Genomic DNA, 25,118 nt, shown 5'->3' on the forward strand with positions numbered 1-25,118 from the left:
TAGTTTACAGTGGGTGCTAGGGAATCCTAGATATAAAAGAAAGAGTGCCAAGCCATGATAGCAGCAGCTGCCAGTTACCCATTAAATAAATAAATTGAATAAAAAGCTCTTCACCTGGAATAGGAGTGAAGGCAAGGGCTGGCAGTGGTCATGGTGCCTCTTGTGTAGTTTCTTGATTTAGCATGTTTAGCAGCCTCAAAACTATGTAGCATTGAAAAACCTTATGGGGGCTTATAGTGCTTGTTCAACTTGAAATTAAATAAAAAATAGAAAAGCAAAACCAGAAAAAATTTCAAGGTGCAACCCCTCAAGTATTCACATTGTTTTCAGGTGGTGGAAGTTCTCTTGGCTGATGGAGACAAATAGAATTAACTTTTAAAAGATTATTCTGTGTATTGTATTTGCTTCTCATTCCTTTATCCAGTGTGGTGAACCTGCACATGCATTAATCAGGGGAGGCTGGTGGTCAGTCTGAGGGGTGCAGCAGAGAAAAGGACAGAAGAGGCAGCCAAGGGGTGACAGGAGGTAGAACAGTCTTTGAATTCCCAGCAATTAGCAACCTCTGCCACAGAAAGAAGGAACAAGTGCAAAATATGCAAAAGCTGGGTGGGAAATCACACAGCCACTCAAAAGTACTCTTACAGACAGACCCGCATTCTCCTCCAGCAACAATTCCCATTCCACAGAGAATCAAGTCATTGTTAAGATAATGAATGAGATGGGAAAGACACAGGGCCATATTAACAACAACAATGAAAATAAGATGTGATATTATCAGAGCCACAGAGAAAGGCAAGCTTTGGAACATAGGAACAAATTCTGAAAGCATCCAAAAATCTGTGTCTTTGTTTATCTATCATAAAGATGCATCCAGAGGAAGCCTACTGAGAAGGAGCACAGTACAAAATTCTAGATTATACAGAGAGTCAAGGAGGATGGGATTGCACAGGAGAAAGTAAAACCGTATCTTTGCATGTAATGATGAAAAGGAGATCCTTTGGGAGGCCAGCAGGAACAAAACACCTAGCCACTTCTCCCTCTCACATACACACACCATACACACAACAGTAATCATGCTGATAATGATAAGTAAAATAAGATACAATGTTCTCAGAGGCACACAAAATGAGCCTTTGGAATACACATACCCAGACCAGAACCTACACACATACATACACCCCTTGAACGATTAAAAAAACAACTAGCAGCTGGTATTGGAACTGTTGCTGTTCCTCTAGCTCCTCTGATCTCTTCGGAGACTAATAGGCAGGCAGACTGTGCTTGTGCTGATTTCTGGCACCTCCACACTGCCCAGAAGATGCCCTCCTTTGTGGAGAGGTGGGGCTATGTCAGAGTTCACATATGTGAGAGTTCACACGTGTTCAGTTGTGAATTAAAAGCTGCTGTCCTGTGACCTCTTGTAGTATTGCAGAAGTATTGCAGAATCTGGTGGCCTCTAAGCAAAGAAGAGAAATTCTCCCCCAACTGTAGGCCAGCCAGCTCTGAGAGAACCTACTTTTGGGGCCAAGAAGGCGGACTCGAAGTGCACTTCCTGGATGGGCAGGGCCTCCCAGAAGTCTCCAGTTCTTCCTGCCTCGTGGTGGGAGGCGGACTTCGGAGATTTTTTTGCATTTGCTGCCAGGGAATAAAAAAACTAAACAAAACTTCAGAGAGCACTTGCAGAAGAGGAAACCACAGTGTGATAGGGACCTCCGTCTGATTCCAGCTCTGGACACCAAGCCTGGTACGTGCACCTTAGACCTTGCAGCTGCTGCTCTGGCCAGCTTGTAGTCCCCCGCATCTTTCAGCACATAGGCCATACTGCAGAGGCCCCAAGGAATACACTTTGCCTGCCACCACACACTTGAGTTGGCCTAGTGCCCAGGTATCAGTACAGTGGCCCTTTGGGGATGCAGCTGCAGGACAGCCTCATGGTTGTTGGTGCGTACCTTTCCCAAATGGATCACGTGACCTCAGCAAAGTGCATCTTTGGCAAGTGTGTTCTTCAGAGGATTCCTTCACTTGAACAGGAGGCTGGTTAGAGAAAACTGTTGCCCACCAGGGATGTATTGCTTTTCACATTCCCAGGGCTAGCTTGTGTCCTGCGCTTGTGAAAGGGACAGGCCAGCTAGCTCTGAGAGGCCCAGCCTCCAGGGTCAGGAAAGCAGACTCAAACTAAACTTCCTAGAAACTTCTTAGAAAGGTCCTTCTGGGAACTCTTGTTGGCGCTTCTAGCAAATCAGATGTTCAGGCAGATGATACCTCTTTGGTGTTACTGCACCAGTAGCCATCTTGCAACACCTGCAGAGGAAGCGGATAAACCCTGCCTGTCTAACCAGGTGCCCTGAAGGAGGCCACATCTAAGGGTTAGCCTGGTCTGTTCCCTTCACTCACAGAGAACAGAAATTCACTGATGACTAAGATTTTATGTATTTTTAATATGTAAATGTGGAGAAAGCAAGGGAAGAGTAAAGGACAGCATGCCCTCTAATTGGAGCTGCCCCTAGTATTTTACTCATGCTGTTGTTACTCTGCCTTTTCTGTGGCTTCAAAGCAGGAATGTGTACATGGATGCTTGCTAAACAAGCTAAATGTCCATTATGGAAAACCTTTTCCTTTTCCTGAGAATCATGACAGTGACTTTATATCTGATGGATAGCTTAGTTAGAGGTGAATAATTTTAAACCTGAAATATATAAAATCTCTCTTTTTTTACTGTCTCCTTTTAGCGCTGGCCTCTTGTACTTCATGTGCAGAATGCAAAATTGTTGCTTTATGTCTGGCATGCTTTGGTCACAGCCTTTTAGGAACTGAAATATCCTGGAACGAGTAGGTGTTGTAGTGCTTTTTAGGAGCAAAGCAAATTTTAGATGCAAGGTGATGAACAAGAGAGCAGAACAAGAACAGATTATATTGAGCTGGTAGTGAATCAAAGCTGCTCAGTCAGCATAGCAGAGTGGGGGTTGGGAGAGAATTGAGGTGCCTGGACTAAGCTAAACTTGCAGTGAAATTGGGAACATCATCACGGGGCAAACTATAAAACCTATTTCATTTGGGTATTTGTGAACAAACAGATACTGCATTAACATTGTATTATTTTGCTTTCCTCAGTAAGGACAAGAGGCACGGATTAACATTTTTGGAAATATCTGTTGACTGATTCCCTTTCTACTTTTAAGAATTGAAAGGGGGTTGTGTGTTTTAAGATACAAACTGCACAGTCAACTGCCTGAAAGTTATCCAGAGGTAGACAAAGTTTTCTGTGGCCTCTTAGTAACCTATTTCATGCTGTTAACAAAAGAACAATTTCTCCGAAGTCGTATATGCAGGCTGAGAAGAGAATGAAACTAAAGTAAAATGGCACAGTTAACACAGTTCACAGAAAAGTGGGAGGAAAATGCCAGTGACGTTGCTGATCACACAAACAGGAAAACTGCTAAAGCTGTAGCTTTTTTGCACACTTTTCTGAGGAGTAAGTTTCCAGTAGGGAACCAGCAGGGCTTACTTTAGACTGAGTTGCATGGCAGAAAAAGAAAATATGTCCATAGCATATTTTCCCTATGTGTTCTCTTCCATGATCTTACTCAAAAATAGATAAAGGACCTGAGCTCATTCAAGCAAGTGAAAGTCTCCCCATTAACTTCAAGGGGTCTCAAAAGGATCTTTGTAACATTCATTGTGCGGTGCTGCCCCAGATAACTCAGGTGCCCTGAGGCCAGTTTGGTGGCTGTTCTGCCATCCATTGATTGCTCTCTAAGCATGATGGGTTTGAAGCTAAGGCTGAAGCAAAAGTTTACCCATTAACCTTTTAAGCTCAAAAAGGAGACTATGCAGCAGGGATCAGGAATGTGGCCCTCCTGCAAGTGGGCCTAATGGGAGTTGGAGGCTAGAATATCTGGCCTCAAGTTGTCCCTCCCTCCTACAGAGGGACAGAAGGTACACCTTTTCTTACAGCTCCTATTTGCTGCCCTGTCGGTGATAGCAATTGTGTTCCCTGCCACCGCTGAGCATGCATGGATTGTTCTTGTTCAGATTTGGCTTCAGTCATCATGTTTCCAGATTTTATCCACAGTGGCATCGGTGTGGTAGTGTACTGTAGTGGTTCTGACTTTGGACTGAGATTTGCAGGTTCCAAGTTCTGGTCCCCTTCAGCTGTGAGGAAGATGATATAAGTCTTGCATTCCTTGCAAGTGGGATTAACAAATAAATAAAATCATGAAGGCCAGTGCTTTATACTCTCATTCTGGTGGGCTTTTTTGTTTAAGAAACAAAAAATTCCCCACTAGTACCAGGAAGCATGGTGCCTGCTGGATGCTAAGTCCATCTCTGTCTGCTAGATTGCCTAGAAAATAAGTGAAATGCCTCCCCACAGGATTATTACTTAAGTGCCAGGTGGAAAATTTTCAAATCAATCATATTTAAAGCTGGATCAGTCACCTATTCATGAGCGACTCCTTTTTCAGAGCAAGTAAGTAGAACGGGTGTGGCATAGTGGTTAGAGTGTTGGACTGGGACTTGGGAGATCCAGGTTCTATATATTCAGCCATGAGGTTCATTGGGAAACAATTGTGTGAGAAGAAACCTGACCCTTACTAGGAGAGGCAGGCTGTTTAACAACTAAGTAGCACCCTTATCAGAGAGCCAGAAGACTTTACTGATTTATGACAGCTACTGGTAATGCAGAACAGAGCAGGGTGAATGCTTGTTCTTGCAGGAGGCAAACGGGCAGCAACAGACCCATTCATCTCAACCTGTGGACACTTTAATTGGAGTTCCTCTGAAAATGGCAGAAAGGTCTCAATCTAGTTAGGAGAAACAACTCAGGGTCTTGAGTTCAGAGAGTCATAAAGATAATGAATGCGGAATAGCCTTGCACGGAGCACTGGCTGCGGCAGGGCCTAACAATATCCTGTGATTTCTCAGCTGCTATTTATACCCCCCACTTTACTTCCTCTTCGAGCATGTTATATTTAGCAGCATACAGTAAGCTGAACATATGAGGAGAAATCTTTCACCATCTAGTTTCTAGTCTACCTTATTAGAAACCTTTGTTTCTAGTCCTCGTAGCACCTGGAAGAGGCAGAGCTAAAGGTCTTGGGTTTCAGCCTGGGCTAATTCTGTTTCAGTGGCCTGACTTGTTCTTCTCTACCCTGAGCATATCTCCCCAATCAGGAAACAGTGTATAGTAGACAAACCATTTTAAGAAGAGTTTTAGATCTTAAATCAGCAACTCCATGACTGTCACACAGAAACCTAGGCATGCTATTTATTTTAAAATGATTAGGTAAACAAAGTGAGTGTTCTGTACAGCTATTTCAGTTATTCTGAAGTGTTGTTATTCAGTCAGAATTTATCTGCGCAGATTGAATGAGCCCATAAAATGAAGAGGTAGGGACTTTTTGCCATAAACACCGTGGTTGAAAAAAACAAACCCCCAAATGATACCTTTTATTAGGGCTGTTTTCTGCCTGTAACAGGAGTGAACGAACTGGTGAGATCTGCTCTTTCTTTACTAAAATCCTAAAATCCACCATTTGAAGCCTGATGAAAAAGGCATGGAACCAATTTACATAATGCAGCCCATTGTGGCTTAATTTAGCTACAGGGGCTGTTGTGCTGGGTGTTCAAAGGCTCCCCATGTTGCTGTGATTTTTCATGTCATGCAAAAGTGATGCTCACACAGCATGGAAAAATGTAATGGGTTATTTGAGGGTTGTCTACCTTTTCAAACAACCCATGCTTGTTCACATGACACAGCAATCTATGAGTACCACCATTTCTTGCATATTCAAAATAGTAGCTGGCACAGCCCTCTAAGCTCCTGTGGGGAAATTAATGCACAGTGGCTCAGTGTTCCATGCAAACAGACCCATATAAATGATTCTGGGCTCAGAAACTTGTTTGAAATAACAGAACTGAAGGAGCTTACTGTCCTTCCACACTGACCCCACTCCTGATTACTCAGTTTTAATTTTAATAGGCAAGGGGTGGGGAGTCATTTTTTTCCTGTTAGTGTGAGATGATTGGGAGAAGGATATGCCTGCAGATCAACCAGAGGTTTATCAGTAGAGCTAGTTCTGTCTTCTGGCCATCCCAGCCTACAACATTTCACATCATATATTTCAGCAAAAATGTCACATGTTCAGTGGGAGACCATATAGGATAAAATGTGTAGCACATTAAGATGTGGAAACCACCATAGTTCTTCATGTTATGCCTGGTAATCCACCACTTGATGGTTCAAAGACCAAAAACATACATCTGAACGTGTGAGTTCATAAATCTTCTTCTCTCTGTGTGTGTCTGCACAACTGCCAACACTTAACTAGTCCCTGCTCCTTCTTCGCTATTCTTTACCAACCATTGTCTTTCTTCTCTACTTGTTATGCCAGCTTTAGCAGCATCAGGAAGCATCTTATTCTGAGACAGCCCATTGATCTATCAAGCTCAGTATCTGTTACAGGGACTGGGAGCAGCTGTCTAGGGTTGTAGCCAGGAGTCCTTGCTAGTCCTTGCTGGAGATGTCGGGGATTCAACTTGGGACAATGTGCGTGTTGGGCATGTGGTCTACTACTGAGCCCTGCCCTTCCTTTTGGATCAATCTACCATGGTATTAGGCATGGCCTCAAAAGTATGTGATGCAACAACCTTGTGAAGCTAGGCAGATCTGGTCAGTACTTGAATAAAGAACCATTATCTGGAAACCTGTTCACGCTGCCCTGAGTTTCATGGAACAAAATACTAAATAAGTTAGATGAAAATGGATTCAGAAGAATAGCTGAGGTGGTAAAATTCCAAAATTCAGGCCGTTTATCTAGATAAATTAGTGTTAGTAGTGAGATCATAACTTGCTGTTGCTTGAAATCCCTTTGAGCTATAGGGGTAAGTCCAAAAATGATGGTATGCAATCTCCCCGTTTGGTACTGGCATGTCAATGCATAAATGGTCACCACTGTGTGGTTTCACCACTTTATCTATTGGTCTGAATTCAGCCAGGGTGAGTTGTTGTTCTAACTTAAATACAGTCATCAACAATACTGGCTGACCAGTAACAACTGTTCATGGACCAGTGACAGCAATTTTTTGGCTGTATGTATGGGCACTGAAGGATATATTTTGGCAATTGTGGGACTAGTTGGTGCACCCTGATCTTTCTTTCTTGTAGAGTGACCATATGCTCCTGTTTTCAGGGCCAGCTGAAGGGTTTTATTATTTTATTGGCTGTCTTTGTGATGCTAATTCATATGACATTGCTTTTGAGAGGAATTCCTTCCATGTATGTCAGCTTGAGGCTGCTGTCTGTACAAGATCAAACAAGTTTGTGCTCTGCACAGCCATGCAGAACTTGACCTGAGTGCTAATTTGGCTGAGCTCCAGTCTCCCACTGACTCAGTAGGATGGTAGAGTGGGTAATGATGGGCAGTGGAGCAGAACTAGGGTCTGCCTTTTTGGCATAGGAGAATAATAAAGAACAAATCCTGTGGGAAATATATACACTGAATCCTAGGACTAAAGTGAAGGATTTCCCTTTCTTTATTTCTTTTTCCTGTGGGCGGGGAGATGTGCTAGGCATGACAAACAGTGGAACTTCAACCACTTTTACAGGATGAATTTCATACTCTCAAATAGGATATGAAGAGATGGAATTTGACACACCTTTGCTTCCTTCTTAACGCACAAAGGGAATCCTGGCTGCAAAACCACTGGCCAATCTGTGATCATCCATGAGGACACAGAACAAATCAGGAGCTCCTGAGGTTCCAGTCTAACCCTATAGGGTTCTGCAGAAAGCCCTGTCCTGGCTCCCATCTCCTTTCCTCCTACACCAATCATTTGGTGGTTTCCTCTCTTTTGTGTAATCTTCCCAGTTCAAAAAGATAGACTTTCCAAAAAGTAGAAGGTGAATATCTATCAGGGATATGGAGGCTTTAGAGCCAGATAAATCAAAATCAGGCCATGGCAAGAAGAGCTACATTTCCATCTTCAGAGGTGATGGCTGTAGACTGAGTGTTAGTGGAATGGAAAAAAATGTTGCAGTTCTTGAATCTGATGGAAACAGACTGCAGCCCATGAAAGTTTACACCATCCTAAAACTGGTAGTCTTTAGGACAGCCTTCCCCAGTATGGTCTCCACCAGGGACTGTGAACTGTTGGGACTGTGACTTCCATAATCTCCAGTCATGCTAGGTTAATGACGCATCTTGTGGCAGTGAATTCCATAAGTGTGGTTGTAGGAGGTTCTATTCAAGTTCTGTTTGAATAACTTGGTATCAGCTGGTGATGATACTGTTGCTGATTACAACAGAAGCAATTGGAAATCTGGTCAACTGGCAGATGAACTCATGGCTTAGTTTTCCAGTGGTGATGGTCACATCTCAGTGAAGCAATTTTAAAAAACAGGATTTGAGGAGGAGGAATTTAATAAGCTTCTCCATTCATCTGTAACTGTAGAGATGCCTCCAAAGGAACATGACATTGAGAAGTTGAATAATGAGAACATAAAGTGCACACTGATAGATCAGTCCAAGGTTTCATTTCTTCAAGTTCAAGTTTCCAGTAGAGGGTAGCCAGATGCCCCTGGGAATAACAGAAAGACAAATGTCCTTTCCTGGTGCAGATTTCTCTTCTCCCACCCAAGCAACTTTTGGTATTTAGATGCTTCTAAGTGTAGAAGCATCCTTTTAACACTTTAAGTCCTTTTAACACTTAATAACACTGATAGAATTGCCATGCTGGCTGGGGAATGATAGGAGATGTAGTCCAGCACATCTGGAAAGCAGCAAGTTGGGGAAGGATAGCCTAGAAGCTAGATTCTTGAATCCTGACTATGATATTATATTTTATCCTATATTTTTACCTTTTAAGCAGCTTAAGGTGGCTTACATAATTCTCCTCCTCTCAATCTCTTCTTCATAACAACCCTGTGAGGTAGGTTGGATTGAGAGTTTGTGACTGGCCCAAAGTTACCTTTTGAACTCAATGGCTGACTGAAGTCTAGAGCCCAGATCTCTTGAGAATTGGTGCAGCACACTTAACCATTACATCACACCATGAAGAAACTTTAAAGATTTTCTATTAGGGCATGCCCTGGTTGGATTGACCTTCTCTCCACTGGGAATGGTGGGCATTGTGTCTTACCAAGCTGGGGATAATGGAAATTTAATCCAGTGCTTCTAGACGGTGGTAGCTTCAGTTAAACCATTTTTATAGCCAACTGGATTAACAGCAATCACATCTTCCAGCCGTGAATTCCTTAAATGTATGTGCTGTGTGAAGAAATACAAACAATTTAAAATAACAATGTACCAGTTGCTTGAAGAGGGATCCTGCTGCCTACTTAGCAGCTATTCAAGGCAGAAAGACATATTTCTGAACTTAGTTGTGTTTTATTTTATGTGCATTGTTTGTTTTAGTGGTAAATGTTTTGCTTGACCCTCAGCATCTGGAACTTTAAAAAAACCTCAGTGAAAACGCTGTTCAGTATTTTTTAAAATTTAGTTTACATGTATTCAAGCTTGGGGTTGTTTAGAAGATAGCATAATTCATTACAATTCACTTTTGTGTTCCAATAACAGTGTAAAGAAAGTTACATTTGCTTATGGGCTGGGAGACAGCAGCATCTATGCATAAAAGCAACGGTGCTGAAATGTGTGGTTTGGCTCTTCTGCTGCTACAGTGACCTGCCACTTGCTTAGTTGTCTAGCAGCAATTTCTATTGAATTAGATAAGCATCCCAGCACCTGCTTACCACAGTAGTGTAACTCAGTTTCTGAAGCTGCATCAAGAGTGCTAAACAAACCCATATTCATTTATTCCACTTCCTGTGTGGCTAATTCAAACTGGCATTCTGGGGGTGCTTTCTAGAGTCAGCAACAACTGCAAGTCTGATTAATTTTTTTAAAAAATCCAAGCAACCTCAGTCCCCTCTTTGTTCTGCAACTAACAGCTTTATCAGAAGAATCTGATTTTGTTCCTTTCTAATAATTTGCCCATATGTGAAGATAAAGGTGTAGAAATAAGGTACAAACTTATATGCTCATTAGTCAGAGGTGTAGAAGTAGCTGACAGTGGCTTTGATATGCTATAAATTAAGACTCTTTGTCATCAGCTCTCCTTACCAACCCCAATTCTCTGCCTTTCCTCTCCTTATCCTCATTTGCTAGCTTCCCTGTTTTGGTAAGTGAAAAGAAGGGGAAAATGTAGTTGCTAGGCAACCCTAATATGATCCTTAGCTGCCCCGTGGAAGGCATGTACCAAAATAGGAAAATGCACTTGAACTGGACAGATTTCCCACCTGCCTCCAATCCCCTGTCGCAGAACCAGGCCAAATCCTTTTTGTTTTTTAAGCAGACTTCCATCAGCAGAGGAGACCATGATTTGCATCCACTTTTGACACCACCATTGGAATGTAAAGATACCGGTGTTAGAAAACACATGATTTTAATGGGACTCACACAATTTGCAAGTTTTCCAGGTGCTGTTTTGTGCAAAAGGATCCTTTTTTTATAAAAGCAGCATTTGAAAAACAGAACCCAGAAAACGTGGTTCTGCTGCTTCCTAGGTGCAAGTTGGGCAGTTTTTGGCAAAAGCAAGTCACCAGGGAGACGATGTGGCTTGGCAAAATGTGCACAAATCATGCAAGCCACATTAAACTATGTGTTTTTCTGTTGCTAATTTCTTTACATCCCATTGGTGATTTAGAAAAAGTAAATCGGGCTCCATCTTTCCGATAGAAATCTGCGATCTGGCTCAATGTGTGCTGTAGTCAGTTGGTGCCAGCACAGAGGTAGGAGAGTGCATTCATGTGCTGTGTGTGTGTGTTTGGGGGTGGGGGCAAATTGGAGAAGCCTGGTGGCTTTCCACCCCTAAATGGATTTGTTATACATCCCTACACTTTGGGCATGGTGCTGATGTGCATAGGAGCAGCAAAAGCTGCTTGGCATCTCTAGAGGGCAACTATTCAAGATGGGCCTTATCCTGACTAAAAAAGTGATCTTAAAAAGCACCTTAGATGCTCCAGTTTACTTGTGCTTTGGGGCAGGATAAATCAAGCAGTAGCCTACCAATGTCCCCTTGCAACAGCAGTAAATTGGCCAGCAGAATGTTTGTGTCATTGGAAGATAATCTTTTAAGCTTTTTGATATGGTTGTTTTAACCCAAGTATTCTGTTGCCATGGCAGGGCAATGCATTAGCTCTGGATCTTGCATCTGACCACATTAGTCTGGAATGCATCCTTTGTGCATCTGTCCTACCATAGGACCAGCTAGGGAATAAAGTACACCTTGGCCCGGCACTTAGCTCTGCACTGTGCATCTTAACAGAGCCCATATATAAAACCTGTGACCTGCAAGCCACATCTGATTTTCAGAGTCCTTTCTGTGCAGTTTCTTAAAGATGTCCAAAATGCTGCTGCTGCTACCTCCACTGAATTTCTCTCCTGTTGCACTGTTGCCACAAAAATTGTTCTGGAGAAAGTGGCACACGGTCATTCTAACATGCTGCCTCTGCTGGCACAGTTGTGCACCCACTAGCCTGCCAAAGAGCAAAATGTCATGAGCACAAATATCCTAAGAAGGCTCATGGAAGGAGACATCCCCATGTGTAGTCTTTTTCATTTCAACTGATTTGCATTGGAGAAGTACATTGTGATCTCAGTGCAAAAGAAGTGGAGTTCTGTGTTGATCATCCCTGTGTGCTGAGATGAGTGAAAGAGTGTGGGGGGGGGGGTGGGGGAGGGCTGGGTTCAGACAACATAACCCACACTCAAGGGTTCAGTGTGGGTTGTCATTGAACTGTGGTCTGTTGAAGGACAGACTGTGTTGTCTGAACCCACCCAAGGCAACAAACCAGAGCGAACAACCCACAGTTCACTACTGAACCATAAATCATGGGTTCTTTAATGAGTTCTTTGTGATTAACTGCTTTTGACAGTGACACTGAAACTAATTCTAGTTAGTACTGTGCAGAAGGTGGCGATGGTAAGCCACCCTATGATGAAACAAGAAGAAGTGAAAGCTGTTTGTGCTGCTGTGAAAGAAGGATGCTGGTTGTTGTGCAGCCTTTGTTCTGTGAGCATTTGTAGACTTTCTGTCAATTCGGCTCACTTTGTAAGATAGGACCAAGCATGACAGGGGTCTGTGAATTCTAGAGGGGTGGATTCTGCTCGGGTTCATCCAACCCCTACAATTGGAACTTGAGAAATATGAACCAACACAAGCTGGAACTGTAAAACAAGAAACTGAATTACTGCACATTGTACTACTTAGTGTGAGCGAACTAAACTGGACTGGTATTGGGCATTTTTAGTTAGAGAAACCAAGTGTTTTATGCTCAAAATGGCAAACTCAGAAGAAACGGAGTGGATATAATACTGAGGCAAGATATAGCACAGGCAGTAAGAGACGATAATGCAAAGTCTGACTCAATCCTATCAAAGTTCTCAGCAAACATATCAGTATAAACCATCATTCTGCATTCTAGTAACAGATGCTAAAGAATATATCAAGAACCTTTACACGCATGTCCAGGAGGACATTGATGGCACATGCAAACAGGACATGCTGATAATACGTGAATGGAACACAAAAGCAGGAAACAAAACAGATTCAAATGGTGTGGGAGAGTTTGACCTGGGTCAGAAATGAAGCCAGAAGATGAGCTGTGTGAAGCCAACATTTTGTTTATTTCAGACACATCTTTCAGAGGATTGTACACACATGGACATTGATCAGATGGCCAAAGTAGAAATCAACTAGACTGTAATTGGAAGTCAGAGATGGAAGATCTGCATTCTAGCTGCCAGAACAAGCCCAGGAGCAGATGCTGGCAGTGACTACAGACTCCTAATATATAAAAAGAGTAAAATTGAAAAAGATCACTAACAGAAGGATAGTGCCAAATAATTTAAGTTACATTCCTGAGGAATTTAAAGGCTACATAAAGAACAGATTTCCATTACTGGATTCAATTGACCATGAGTCTGAGGAACTGTGGACTGAAACCAAAGACATTAGGCTTTGGCGAATGGGGTGGCATAGAAACCTTCCAAATAAATAAATAAATAAATAAGGGAAGAATAAAAAAAAGACAACCCCAGTAGCAAAAATGGGGGTGGGGGGCAGAGCCTAGGTGGATGATAGACAAAACACAAAGGACTGGCAAGAAGGAAAAGCCAGAGTTGAAAGAAATAGGATCAGCATCCTGAATACATTTTTTTCAGTGACTTTCGTATAGGGACCAAAAGAACTATTAAAATGACTAGCCTAAAGAGAGTAAAGAACATCATAAGGGAAAAACCAGAGCACTTCCAGAAGATCCAATGAATTCAAAAGGACATACAATCCTAGATTAGAAATGCTCAAAGACCAATTGGAGACTATACTATCTGACCAGAATAAAGAGAAGAAGATATTCTTTCCAATATACAGAAAAACCATACAGGAGAGATAAAATGATGTCAAAATCCTTGGAAAAAGAATCTTATGAGCAAGAGTCTTCAATATCAGAAAGCAGAGTGAAAGCTGCTTTGAAAACTCTTGGAAGGAATAAAGCTTCCATAGGGTGCTATTGGTCCATAGGGTAGCTATAAAAATACTCCAAGCTGCAGGGACTGAATTAGTCCAGATCCTAACAAGATAGCCAATACATGTGGAAAACAAAACAATGGCTGACTGGAAACATTTGATATGTATTCCAGTCCCTCAAGAGTGCAGCAAGTATAGGACTACTGCATTAATTTCCCATGTAAGAAAAGGTGTTGCAATTAAAAAATTGCCATATATGGAGTGAGAAATGCCTGATGTTCAAACTGGATTCTAAAAATGAAGAGGCACTAGAAACCATACTTCAAATATATGTTGGTTACTGGACTACACCAAAGTATTTCAGAAGAACAGTCTGTGCTTTATAGTCTACAGTAGCAGTCCTGAAACTTTTTTGGGCTGCCATCCCCTTTCCTCTTTGGCACCAACCTAGTGCCACCATTCCTCTTTCCTTGTATTAGGTCTATTGCTCTACTGCAAATTTAAAATGACCAATCACTGCCCCACTGGATCTTTCCACTGCCCCCAGGGGCAGGCGGTACCACCAATCTTGGGAATCTACAGCAAAGCCTTTGATTGCGTGGATCATGAGAAGATCATGAGCTGTTTTTGAAAGGCATGACTCTGCCTCAGACTTGATCATCCTGATGTGTAACTTGCATTGTTAGGATGGAATAGGGAGAAACAGAATGGTTTCCTATAGGCAAACAATCATAGGAAGAAGAAGTGAACATTGACAGAAGGTAACATTACTAATTTAAGATATGCAGATGATACCATATTACTGGTAAAATGCAGCAATACATTGAAATGACTCCTGATGAAAATGAAAGAATAACATGCACAAGCAGGAATGCAGCAAAAACATTAACAAAAAACAGGATTACAAAAGAATTATACAACTTTGTCAACAATTAATACATTGAATTTGTGAAAGATTTTCCATATCTTGGCCATATCATCAATTCAGAGACATACTGAAGTCTGGAAATTAGAAGATGACTGAGATTTGGAAGGACAGCAATGAAGGAACTATAAAAGATCATCAAGTTATGGACTTTTCACTGGAAACCATGGCCAAGATCATCCACATGACTGTATTCCCAAAAACAATGCATAGTATGAAAGCTGGACAGTGAAGAAAGCCGACAGGATGAAATATGATAATGGTGCTAGAAGAGAGCTTTGTGCATACCTTGGACTGACAGGAAGACGAACAAGTGGGCCCTAAATCAAATCAAGCTGGAACTTTCCCTGGAAGCAAAAATGACAAACTGAAGCTATCACTCTTTAGGTGCATTTTGAGAGGGCAAGAATCACTGGAGAATATAATAATGTTAGGGAAAGCTGAAGGCTGCAGAAAAGAAGGAAAACCATCTGTGAGATGAATTGATTCCAGAAAGGAAGCCACACTCTTGAATTTGCAAGAGCTGTGCAGGGCTGTCAAGGAGAAGAGACTTTGGAGGCATTGATTCATAGGGTCACCATAAGTCACAGGCAACATGACACTTTCAAAGCCTTTCTTATCGTGGAGGATGGGAGTAGTCTTCATAAGAAAATTCAGCATTTAATGGAAATATGTTATCATACATATTTCAAGATTGAGAATAACAAAAACAATTTGCTTCCATAAGTTACTTCAGCAATTGGAGTACTGCTTTTAAATTACTTTTGCATTCAGAAATATCGAGTACCAGAGAGGGCTGTGTCTACCATGCTTTAAAGAAAAATGGAAAGTTATGCAACATGGCGCTCCAAAGGAAAGTTGAATTCTTAAGGCTTACGTATTTTCTGCTTACATGTTTTATATATTTTTGATGGCCATGGAGATAAGGTTTATGCACAATTCTGAAGCCTGGGAAATCCAGCCCAGCCCTTTCTCCAACTTCTGTTGCTTCTGTTGTGATGACATTATTCATGATGATATTCCATGCTTCAAGGACTGACAAAACCATTTCCAACAAGACCCAGTATCTAGGGTCCGGTTGGCCACCTGCCATGGGACCCCATCCCACTAAGGCTCCATTGACAAGAGCTACCTGGAGCTGCTTTTCTTCCTCACCATTGCATCCTGCTCATTCACCTGCCTCTTGCACTGGCCTAGGCATCAGTGGTGGTGAAGAGGATACAGTGGTGGCAGATAGGATGCTGTGGCCAAGCAAGCAGTAGCAGTGGTAAGAAAATAAGGAGCAATGATACCTGGTGGCAAGAATGGAGACTGGCTGAAGGAGGGGGCCTGATGAGGATGTTCCAACATGAAATGTGAAGTGGGGGGACCAGGAATAATAGAATTGTAAATAGTACGAAGATGAAAAGAAAGCAAAGGGGTGCTACAGGAATAAAGCTGGATGTAATTTATCCAGGAAGAAGAGAAAATCAGTGAAAAGAAAAGAAAAAGAAAAGCCAAATGAAGTAAATCTCTTCCCCCCCACTATACATTTCTGTCATCCACTCCCTAAGGATACGTTCTGTCTGGTTGCATCTACATTGCTGAGCAGCTGCAAGAACCAGCAGAGCAAAGGAAGGTAATCACATTGGAAATAGCACTGTGTGCACACTGCAGGTGTGTGCATTTTAGCAGTTGGACAAAGACAGTCAATCCCTGAAGTGAAAAAGATTTTAGCATTTATATATGCCGGAAACAATCAGGGCATGAACTGTACGCTCCAAGTCTGTATGCATATTTATTGGCAGGTCTCCTGAGGAGTCCTGCTGTTATCCTGATATGTATTATTTTAATACATACACACATGCATGAACAAAAGCATAGAACAATTCTAACAAACCTCAGAAAAGCACAGAAAAGCACTCTTTATTTACCTGAGGACTGTTGAGCATTGGCATGTCACAGAACTAAAATAGCCTCTTCAGGACATTAGCTTAACAAGTGCCATATGAAAAGATGTCTGTTCTCAAAGACCACAAGCAAGATTTGAGAATGATATTCCCCTCCATTGCCCTGCAGCAAATGGTACTGTGTGTCCTATTGCCTCTACACTTTCAGGTTTTATTTAGCTGTCATGGCTAATATCTGTTAAAGGATTCATTCTCCATTAATTTGTTCAGTGCCTTTTTAAAGCCTTCTAAGCTAGTTGACAGCAAATTCCATGAACTAATTGCACATTGTATGAAGATGTACTTCCTTTTGTCTGTCCTGAACATAATGCCAATCAATTGCACAGGGTAAGTCCCTGGCTGGCTTCCTGGTGCTGATGTATTTATAGCAATGTTTGTTCTTTGCATTTTAGCAATGTTTTCCACAGTGATTGTCAGATTTTTACTTGCTGTAATAGAAACATATTTTTGTGCTCATTTAGGTAATATTTCCCCTTTCAAAACTGAAACAGCAGCAGGCAACTTACAGCCATCCAAGAAGGGAGCCTTCTTGCTTTTTATTTCTTCCTTGACCCTCCTTACTAGTCAGTGCTGATATTCGATCAGCCTTGGTTTCTATCTTTTCTAACCTGTAGTATACATTCTAGCTAAACCTTTATTGTGGTTTTAAACACCATTGAAGATTTTGTCCTCTTGACTCTCCTTCAACAAACCCTCACTTTTTCGGAAATTTAATTTGAAATCAAATATAATCTCACTGTGTTCACTTTCTCCACTGGGTCGATGGCATTTGCATGTTACACTAAGCCCTGGACACCATGGCCCCTTCCCTCTGTTGCACCGGAAGCCATGGGCACCCTTCTTTGAGCCTAGCATGGTGCCTCTCCCCACCTATGTTGTTTCTCATAACAGAGTCTTCTTACTAGGAGCTCTCATAGCTTCAAAGCAAACTGAGAATGGACAGGTGCTATCACCCTAATTTGCCATGGAAGTCTCTGGGTCACCATTCAGCTGAGAATTTCTTATAAAATGAAGATAGTAGAGAGCTTCGGGGTAGTGATTTCCTCTGTAGCATCTTCTCGATGGTTCTGGGCAGCACTGAAAGTTGCGGGGTGGGGTAACAAGAAGAGGGCACTTTGAACTGTGAGGCCCAGGAAGCTGACTGTGCTCAGATCTGGCCCCTGCTTTACATTCAGCCCTTCAGCCATGCGACTTGCCCTTAGTGACTAGCCATGCCTTCCATGACGACCTTGTGACAATGGCCAGGGCAGTCTATCAAATTGCCAAAAGCTCCCACGGGACCCTGAAAGTTGCCTACCCCTTCCTTGTTCCACAAAATCCTCCTCCAATGCCCAGCTATTTATTCCAGGTAGAGTGCTTTATCTCTGTAGTGCAGCCCCAATATATATTTATCCAGTCAATCACTGAAGCCACCCATTTTACTTACGTTTTTTTATTTTATATTTTAAGTGTTTCTACCTGTTCCTCCTCATAGAATTTAGGTGGCTTATAAAACCCTAAAATAGAACAGCAGGATAGAAAAGAACATTTACAGCATTTGGAGTTGGGGTAGCTCTGTGTTCTGTATGGCCAGTTTCTCCACCATGGTGAGATTTACTGTATTTCTGTTTCAATTATAGTAATTATTTATAAGCTAGCATATACAAATCTGTGAATAAGTTGCCACCTTCCTTGTAGTTTTGATATTAGACTCAAAACTTACCTAATTGGGTTTATTTGCTCTTTCAGTGAGAAATGGCAAGAATATTAAAGATGCCTTATGTGGCATATGACCTATAAGAAGAATATGGGGTACTAGGCTGTGGATGCTAGAGATTGTAGTTGCATGACCTGGATGCATATCTGCCTATTAACAACTGAAACGTTCCTTTGAAGGCAAAGTCAATTAATTATGGCATTAGATGTATCATTTTGAGTTGCCATGTTCTGATAATCTCCACTGAGATGTTATTTCTCCAGCCAAAGCTTGCAAAGTATAACTGCATATAAGCAGAAATAAAGGAGGCCTGATTTTGCCTACATAATGCCTGCATAATTTGTCATTCCTTTTGATATACAGCCCACATCCCATATTTTACATCAAAATGCAATTGTTTTGAAGATGCCCTTCTCTTAAAGGGAGCTTATGTTTTGTGAGGAATCATAGCTTTCCCATTTAGCCACCCCCAGCTGCTGAGAATTCAGGTTGCTTATTAGTTTTAGGTTAAAGTTTAGCTGGGAAAAGCAAAGGAGAAAAGAGCTGGTTTGAAGCTGCAGACAGTAACCATCTGCTAGTGTTTTTAGAATGACTCATCCTTCTCAGGTAAAGGCCAGGAAAGGTGGCTTGATTAGAATACAGACAGCCTGAGAGGAAACTGTGCGATGAGCTCATTTTTTGTTTTTGATAGTTTTCTTCAGAATTCAAAGATAATGCCTCTCAAGCTTTCAAAGCATGCTTTCACATACCGCAAGATTGATTCCAAATGTTCTTGGTAATGTTTCTTAGAACAGTTTTATGAAATATAAGTGCTAAACTAGAGACAAGTTCTGACTATTAGTGGTATGGTGGTCCCCTTTTCAGCATTCAGTTCCTTTGCTGAAGAAACTGTACTGGCTGCTACTCAGTAGTGGACTAAGATTTTGGTACTAGCATATCCTGAGGTCATCAGGATGCTCCTAGTGGTTCTTCATGGACCTGTAGCCCCACTGAAGTTCACCTGGAGAACAGCTTTCAAAGTGATGCTTCCTCTTTTGTAGAACACCTGACCTCTGGAGGTCAGACAGACACCCACACTTTGTCTCCAGTGCCTCCTGAAAACACTGTCATTTCAGAAAGCCTTCCTGATCTATCCAGCCATGGTTTTATTGATGTTTTTACTGATCTTGTTAGTACATTGTTTTTCTTTCATCTTTTATTGCTCACTGCTCCAGAAACTTCGTACTGGAATATGGAGCAGCATATTTATTTTATTTATCTATTAAAACATTTATATGCCATCCTTTGCCGCAGCCTCAGGATGGCTTACATATGAATTTTGTAAGTGATTAAATGAGCCCCAACCAAAAATTGGATGAAGTGAATTATTCCTGAGGGAAGCAGAGTCTTTGCTGGATAAAAAAAGATATGATTTCAGTGGAGCCAAGTTAACCTTTCATGTTTGGATTCCAACACTAAAGCCCAGTACTCATTCATGTAACCAGACTCCATCATTTGCCTTCCTTCTTTTTCAGATCCTACATTGCTGTACAGGATACAATGAACAAGATGAAAACTTTCAAGCGGCGTTTTTCCCTTTCGGTTCCCCGGACAGAGACTATTGAAGAATCACTGGCAGAATTCACAGAGCAGTTCAACCAGCTGAACAACAGGAGGAATGAAGGTAAAACAACAGGAGGGGTTAGTCAGCTGGACTGAACTGGGCAGGGTGCAGGCAGGTGAGGCAACACAATCCATTCCAAAAAGCTGCAATCCTCTGAAATTATGATAAATCCTCATAATGGTGCACAATACCTGTTTGGTCGCCATTATAGCTTATGAAGTGATTGGAATGTGCTGCCCAAGGGAGCAGGATGCTTCATTGCATTTTGGCGCTAATTAGGGCCTTGAAGGTAGGTTATAAAACAGACTACCACAATGCCAATTCAAACAATAGCACAGTTAAAGCAGTATCCGTGACCAAGAAGAGGTTTAAAACCTTTGATCTCTATTTAGGAAAAAAATAGAAAACACCAGTTAGAATAAAATATTTTACCAGCCACCTAGAAGTCATGCGTAATCCCTTTGGAGGAATAGAAAGGAGCAGAAGAATGCATATTTTCTTCAAGGATACCTCCATGAACCCAATGGGAAACCAGGCCTACAGAATTCGGTATCTGTTCCAGACCTTTCTTCTCTATCCCTGCTGTTTTGACTGGCCAGGGGCCAACAAGTTCTGAAGTAGTGCTGTTTTCTGTAGTGTGTATTTGTAATGCACTGAAATACCACCTTATTAAAAAAAATAAGAGCAGTGTGGGTATATTTCCCAATTAGAAGACCAGGTTAAACCTCCAGGAGAACTGACAGTTTCTCAGGTCTGTCACAAAGAGATGTGTCAAAGGGCTAAAATAAATATGCATGGGAGAGGAAGCTCTAGCGCTGACCCACATGTGGTCATTAGAACAGGTGTAGAACACCGTTAGAGTCGCATGCAATGAGGGCTCTATCCATAGGACTGGTTTCTCAATTGCACATAGAAAACAGTCACAGTGACCCTTTACATGTTTTTTAAGAAACACATGAAAATTGGGGAAAAAGCCTATGTCCCCTCATATCTTACCTGAAAGGGCACATCTCTCCCCTTTTTGACATATTAAAAAAAACCTATGTTGCTAAATTGGTGATACTACTTGACTGCAGAGAAATTCAGTTTCTGAACATCATTAATAACTATATTTATATCTTGAAAGCAAGTGATTTACGTAGGTGTCCCCTCTATTTTATCATCACAATAATTCTTATGCGTTAAGTAAAACTGAGAATAAGTGACTGGCCCAAAATCATCTGGTAAACTTCATGGTTAAGTAGGGACTAAAGCCTGCCTCTTCCAAGTCCTAGTCCAATATTCTAACTATTCTATCAAACTTGCAATCCTTCCTGAAGTGAGAATATAATAAAGGTATTTGCAGCGTAAGTGTCTGGGGCCAGGGTATGGGCAGCAGGGATCAAGAGAGCACTCCAGGACCCAAGGCAGGGTGGGGTTTAAACCCTGTTCAAAGCCTGATAGCTGGGTCAGAGGTAAAGTCTTAATCAAGACGCACACAAAAGTCAGTAACCAGGAGTAAACAATTGTTGTTGTTGTTGTTAGTCTTGAAGTCGTGTCCGACCCATCGTGACCCCATGGACAACATTCCTCCAGGCCTTCCTGTCCTCCACCATCCCCCAGAGTCCACTTAAGCTCACACCAACTGCTTCAGTGACTCCATCCAGCCACCTCATTCTCTGCTGTCCCCTTCTTCTTTTGCCATCTATTGTGCCCAGCATTAGGCTCTTCTCCAGGGAGTCCTTCCTTCTCATTAGGTGGCCAAAGTATTTGAGTTTCATCTTCAGGATCTGGCCTTCTAAAGAGCAGCCAGGGTTGATCTCCTCAAGGACTAGCCAGTTTGATCGCCTTGTGGTCCAGGGAACTCGCAGGAGTCTCCTCCAGCACCGCAACTCAAAGGCCTCAATCCTTCGGCGCTCAGCCTTCGTTATGGTCCAGCTTTCACAGCCATACATTGCAACTGGGAAAACCATAGCCTTGACTATACGCACTTTTGTTGGCAGGGTGATGTCTCTGCTTTTTAGTATGCTGTCTAGATTTGCCATAGCTTTCCTCCCCGGGAGCAAGCGTCTTTTAATTTCTGGGCTGCAGTCCCCATCTGCGGTGATCTTGGAGCCCAGGAAAATAAAATCTGTCACTACCTCCATTTCTTCCCCATCTATTTGCCAGGAAGTGAGAGGACCAGATGCCATGATCTTAGTTTTCTTAATGTTGAGTTTCAGGCCAACTCTTGTACTCTCCTCCTTCACCCACATCAAGAGGCTCTTTAGTTCTTCTTCACTTTCTGCCATTAAAGTGGTATCATCTGCATATCTGAGGTTGTTGATATTTCTCCCAGCAATCTTAATTCCAACTGGTGATTCATCTAGCCCCGCCTTTCTCATGATGTGCTCTGCATATAAGTTAAATAGGCAGTGAGACAGTATACAGCCTTGCCGAACTCCTTTCTCAATTTTGAACCAATCGGTGGTTCTGTGTCCAATTCTCAGTGTTGCTTCTTGACTTGCATATAGGTTTCGCAAGAGACAAATAAGATGTTCAGGTACTCCCATCTCTTTAAGAACTTGCCACAATTTGTTGTGATCCACACAATCAAAGGCTTTAGCGTAGTCAATGAAGTAGAAGTAGATGTTTTTCTGGAACTCCCTAGCTTTCTCCATGATCCAGCGTATGTTGGCAATTTGATCTCTAGTTCCCCTCCCTCTTGAAAATCCTGCCTGTACTTCTGGTAGTTCTCGGTCCACTTACTGCTGGAGCCTAGCTTGTAGGATTTTGAGCATCACTTTGCTAGCATGTGAAATGAGTGCAATGGTACGATAGTTTGAACATTCTTTGGCATTGCCCTTCTTTGGGATCGGAATGTAAACTGACATTTTCCAATCCTGCGGCCACTGTTGAGTTTTCCAAATTTGCTGGCATATTGAGTGTAGCACTTTTACTGCATCGTCTTTTAAGATTTTGAATAGCTCAGCTGGAATACTGTCACCTCCACTAGCTGTGTTGTTGCTCAGACTTCCTAAGGCCCATTTGACTGCACATTCCAGGATGTCTGGCTCGAGGTCAGTGACCACCCCATCGTGGTTATCAGGGACATTAAGCTCTTTCTTGTATAGTTCTTCTGTGTAATCTTGCCACCTCTTCTTAATCTCTTCTGCCTCTGTTAGGTCCCTGCCATTTCAGTCCTTTATCATGCCCATCTTTGCATGAAACGTTCCCTTCATATCTCCAATTTTCTTGAAGAGATCTCTGGTCCTCCCTATTCTATTGTTTTCTTCTATTTCTTTGCACTGTTCATTTAAGAAGGCATTCTTATCTATTCTAGCTATTCTTTGGAATTCTGCATTCAATTGGGTGTATCTTTCTCTTTCTCCCTTGCCTTTTGCTTCCCTTCTTTCCTCAGCTATTTGTAAAGCTTCCTCAGACAGCCATTTGCTTTCTTGCATTTCTTTTTCTTTGGGATAGCTTTAGTTGCTACCTCTTGTACAATCTTGCAAACCTCCGTCCATAGGTCTTCAGGCACTCTGTCTATCAGATCTAATTCCTTAAATCTATTTGTCACCTCTACTGTATATTCATCAGCAATATGATTTAGGTCATACCTGAGTGGCCTAGTGCTTTTCCCTACTTTCTTCAATTTAAGCCTAAATTTTGCAACGAGAAGCTCATGATCTGAGCCACAGTCAGCTCCTGGTCTAGTTTTTACTGACTATATAGAGCTTCTCCATCTTTGGCTGCAGAGCACATAGTCAATCAGATTTCTGTGTTGACTGTCTGGTGATGTCCATGTGTAGAGTCATCTCTTGGGTTGTTGGAAAAGAGTGTTTGCTGTGACCATCGTATTCTCTTGACAAAATTCTACCAGCCTGTGCCCTGCTTCATTTTGTACTCCAAGGCCAAACTTGCCTGTTATTCCGGTTATCTTTTGGCTTCCTACTTTAGCCTTCCAATCCCCCATGATGATAAGGACATCATTTTTTGGTGTTAATTCTGGAAGGTATTGTAGGCCTTCATAGAACTGGTCAACTTCAGCCTCTTCAGCACCAGTGGTTGGGGCATAGACTTGGACTATTGTGATGTTGAATGGTTTGCCTTGGATTCGAACTGAGATCATTCTGTCATTTTGGAGATTGTATCCCAGTACTGCTTTTTCTACTCTTTTATTGACTATGAAGGCTACTCCATTTCTTCTGAGGGATTCTTGCCCGCAGTAGTATACCTGATGGTCATCCGAATTAAATTCACCAATTCCTGTCCATTTTAGTTCACTGATTCCTAAGATGTCGGTGTTCAGTCTTGTCATCTCTTGTTTGACCACATCCAGCTTGCCTTGATTCATGGATCTTACATTCCAGGTTCCTATGGAGTATAGATCTTTGCAGCATCGGACTTTCCTTTCACCACCAGATACATCCGCAACTGAGTGTCCTTTCGGCTTTGACCCAGTTGTTTCAGTCTTTCTGGCGCTACTAGTACTAGCCCTCTGCTCTTCCCCAGTAGCGTATTGGACACCTTCTGACCTGAGGGGCTCATCTTCCGGCGTCCTATCTTTTTGCCTTTTGGTACTGTCCATGGGGTTTTCATGGCAAAGATACTGGAGTGGGTTGCCATTTCCTTCTCCAGTGGATCACGTTTTGTCAGAGCTCCCTGCTAGGACCTGTCCGTCTTGGGTGGCCCTGCACAGCATAGCTCATAGCTTCATTGAGCTACGCAAGCCCCTTCGCCACGACAAGGCAGTGATCCATGAAGGAGGGAGTAAACAATAGAGCAAGCCAAAAAGCATGGTAATGGCCAAGCTAGAGATTCAAAACAAGGAAGACAAAACAGAACAGGGAACACAATCATAATCAGGGCAAGCCAGCAACAGGTGTCTGCAGCAGAGTAATCTGACAGCATTCAGGAGCAGCAGAAGGTGTGGCAAGCAAGGCAAAGTGGCAAGGTAGGACAAGATCACACAAAGCAGGAACTAGATCAGACAAGATGCAAGCACCGGAACACAGTACAGCAAGCAAGAAGATCTGTGTTACTGATGTTATAAAACAAGGCAAACCACAACTAATAAAAAGATCAGCATTGCTAAGGTAGCTACTGTGGGTGCTTGCTCTCATATAGCTCTTCTCCCAGCTGGGGCTCATCAGGAGGCTCATCAGGTGACTGTTTCAGCTCTGGCCACCAGATGGCACCCCAGAGCTGCCCAGATTCTGGCAATAAGGAGAGTTAGGAAAGGCTGAAGTACTGTTATGTTTTTCTCTGCCACAAACTCTTCACTGGGTTATAAACAGACCTCATTGTCTCTCAGTTTAGTATCCCACAGAATAGGAAAAATCTCTTTACTGTGTTTGGGATTTCAGAAACATGGTGTCTGTTGTTTGGTTTCATTTTTACCTTTGTCTAAAGGTTAAACATCAGGGACATAGTGGCAGTAGAAGCTAAAAAGGCAGGCGG

The 25,118-nt window shown here is 42.2% G+C and overlaps 1 protein-coding gene across 5 annotated transcripts in view; it reads left to right on the plus strand.

The window, feature by feature from the left end:
- CDK18 (cyclin dependent kinase 18) overlaps positions 1–25,118 on the plus strand; it is a 95,631-nt gene that overhangs the window by 35,692 nt on the left and 34,821 nt on the right. For all 5 annotated transcript variants that reach the window (XM_044446007.1, XM_044445971.1, XM_044445997.1 and 2 more), the window contains exon 2: positions 19,609–19,757. In XM_044446007.1, coding sequence (XP_044301942.1) covers positions 19,634–19,757 — 124 coding nt within the window. In that variant the 5' untranslated portion in view covers positions 19,609–19,633. The remainder of the gene's footprint in view (positions 1–19,608; positions 19,758–25,118) is intronic.

This window comes from Varanus komodoensis, unplaced genomic scaffold (assembly GCF_004798865.1).
Source record: "Varanus komodoensis strain SLA01 unplaced genomic scaffold, ASM479886v1 scaffold1, whole genome shotgun sequence".
NCBI classification, from domain to species: Eukaryota; Metazoa; Chordata; class Lepidosauria; order Squamata; family Varanidae; genus Varanus; species Varanus komodoensis.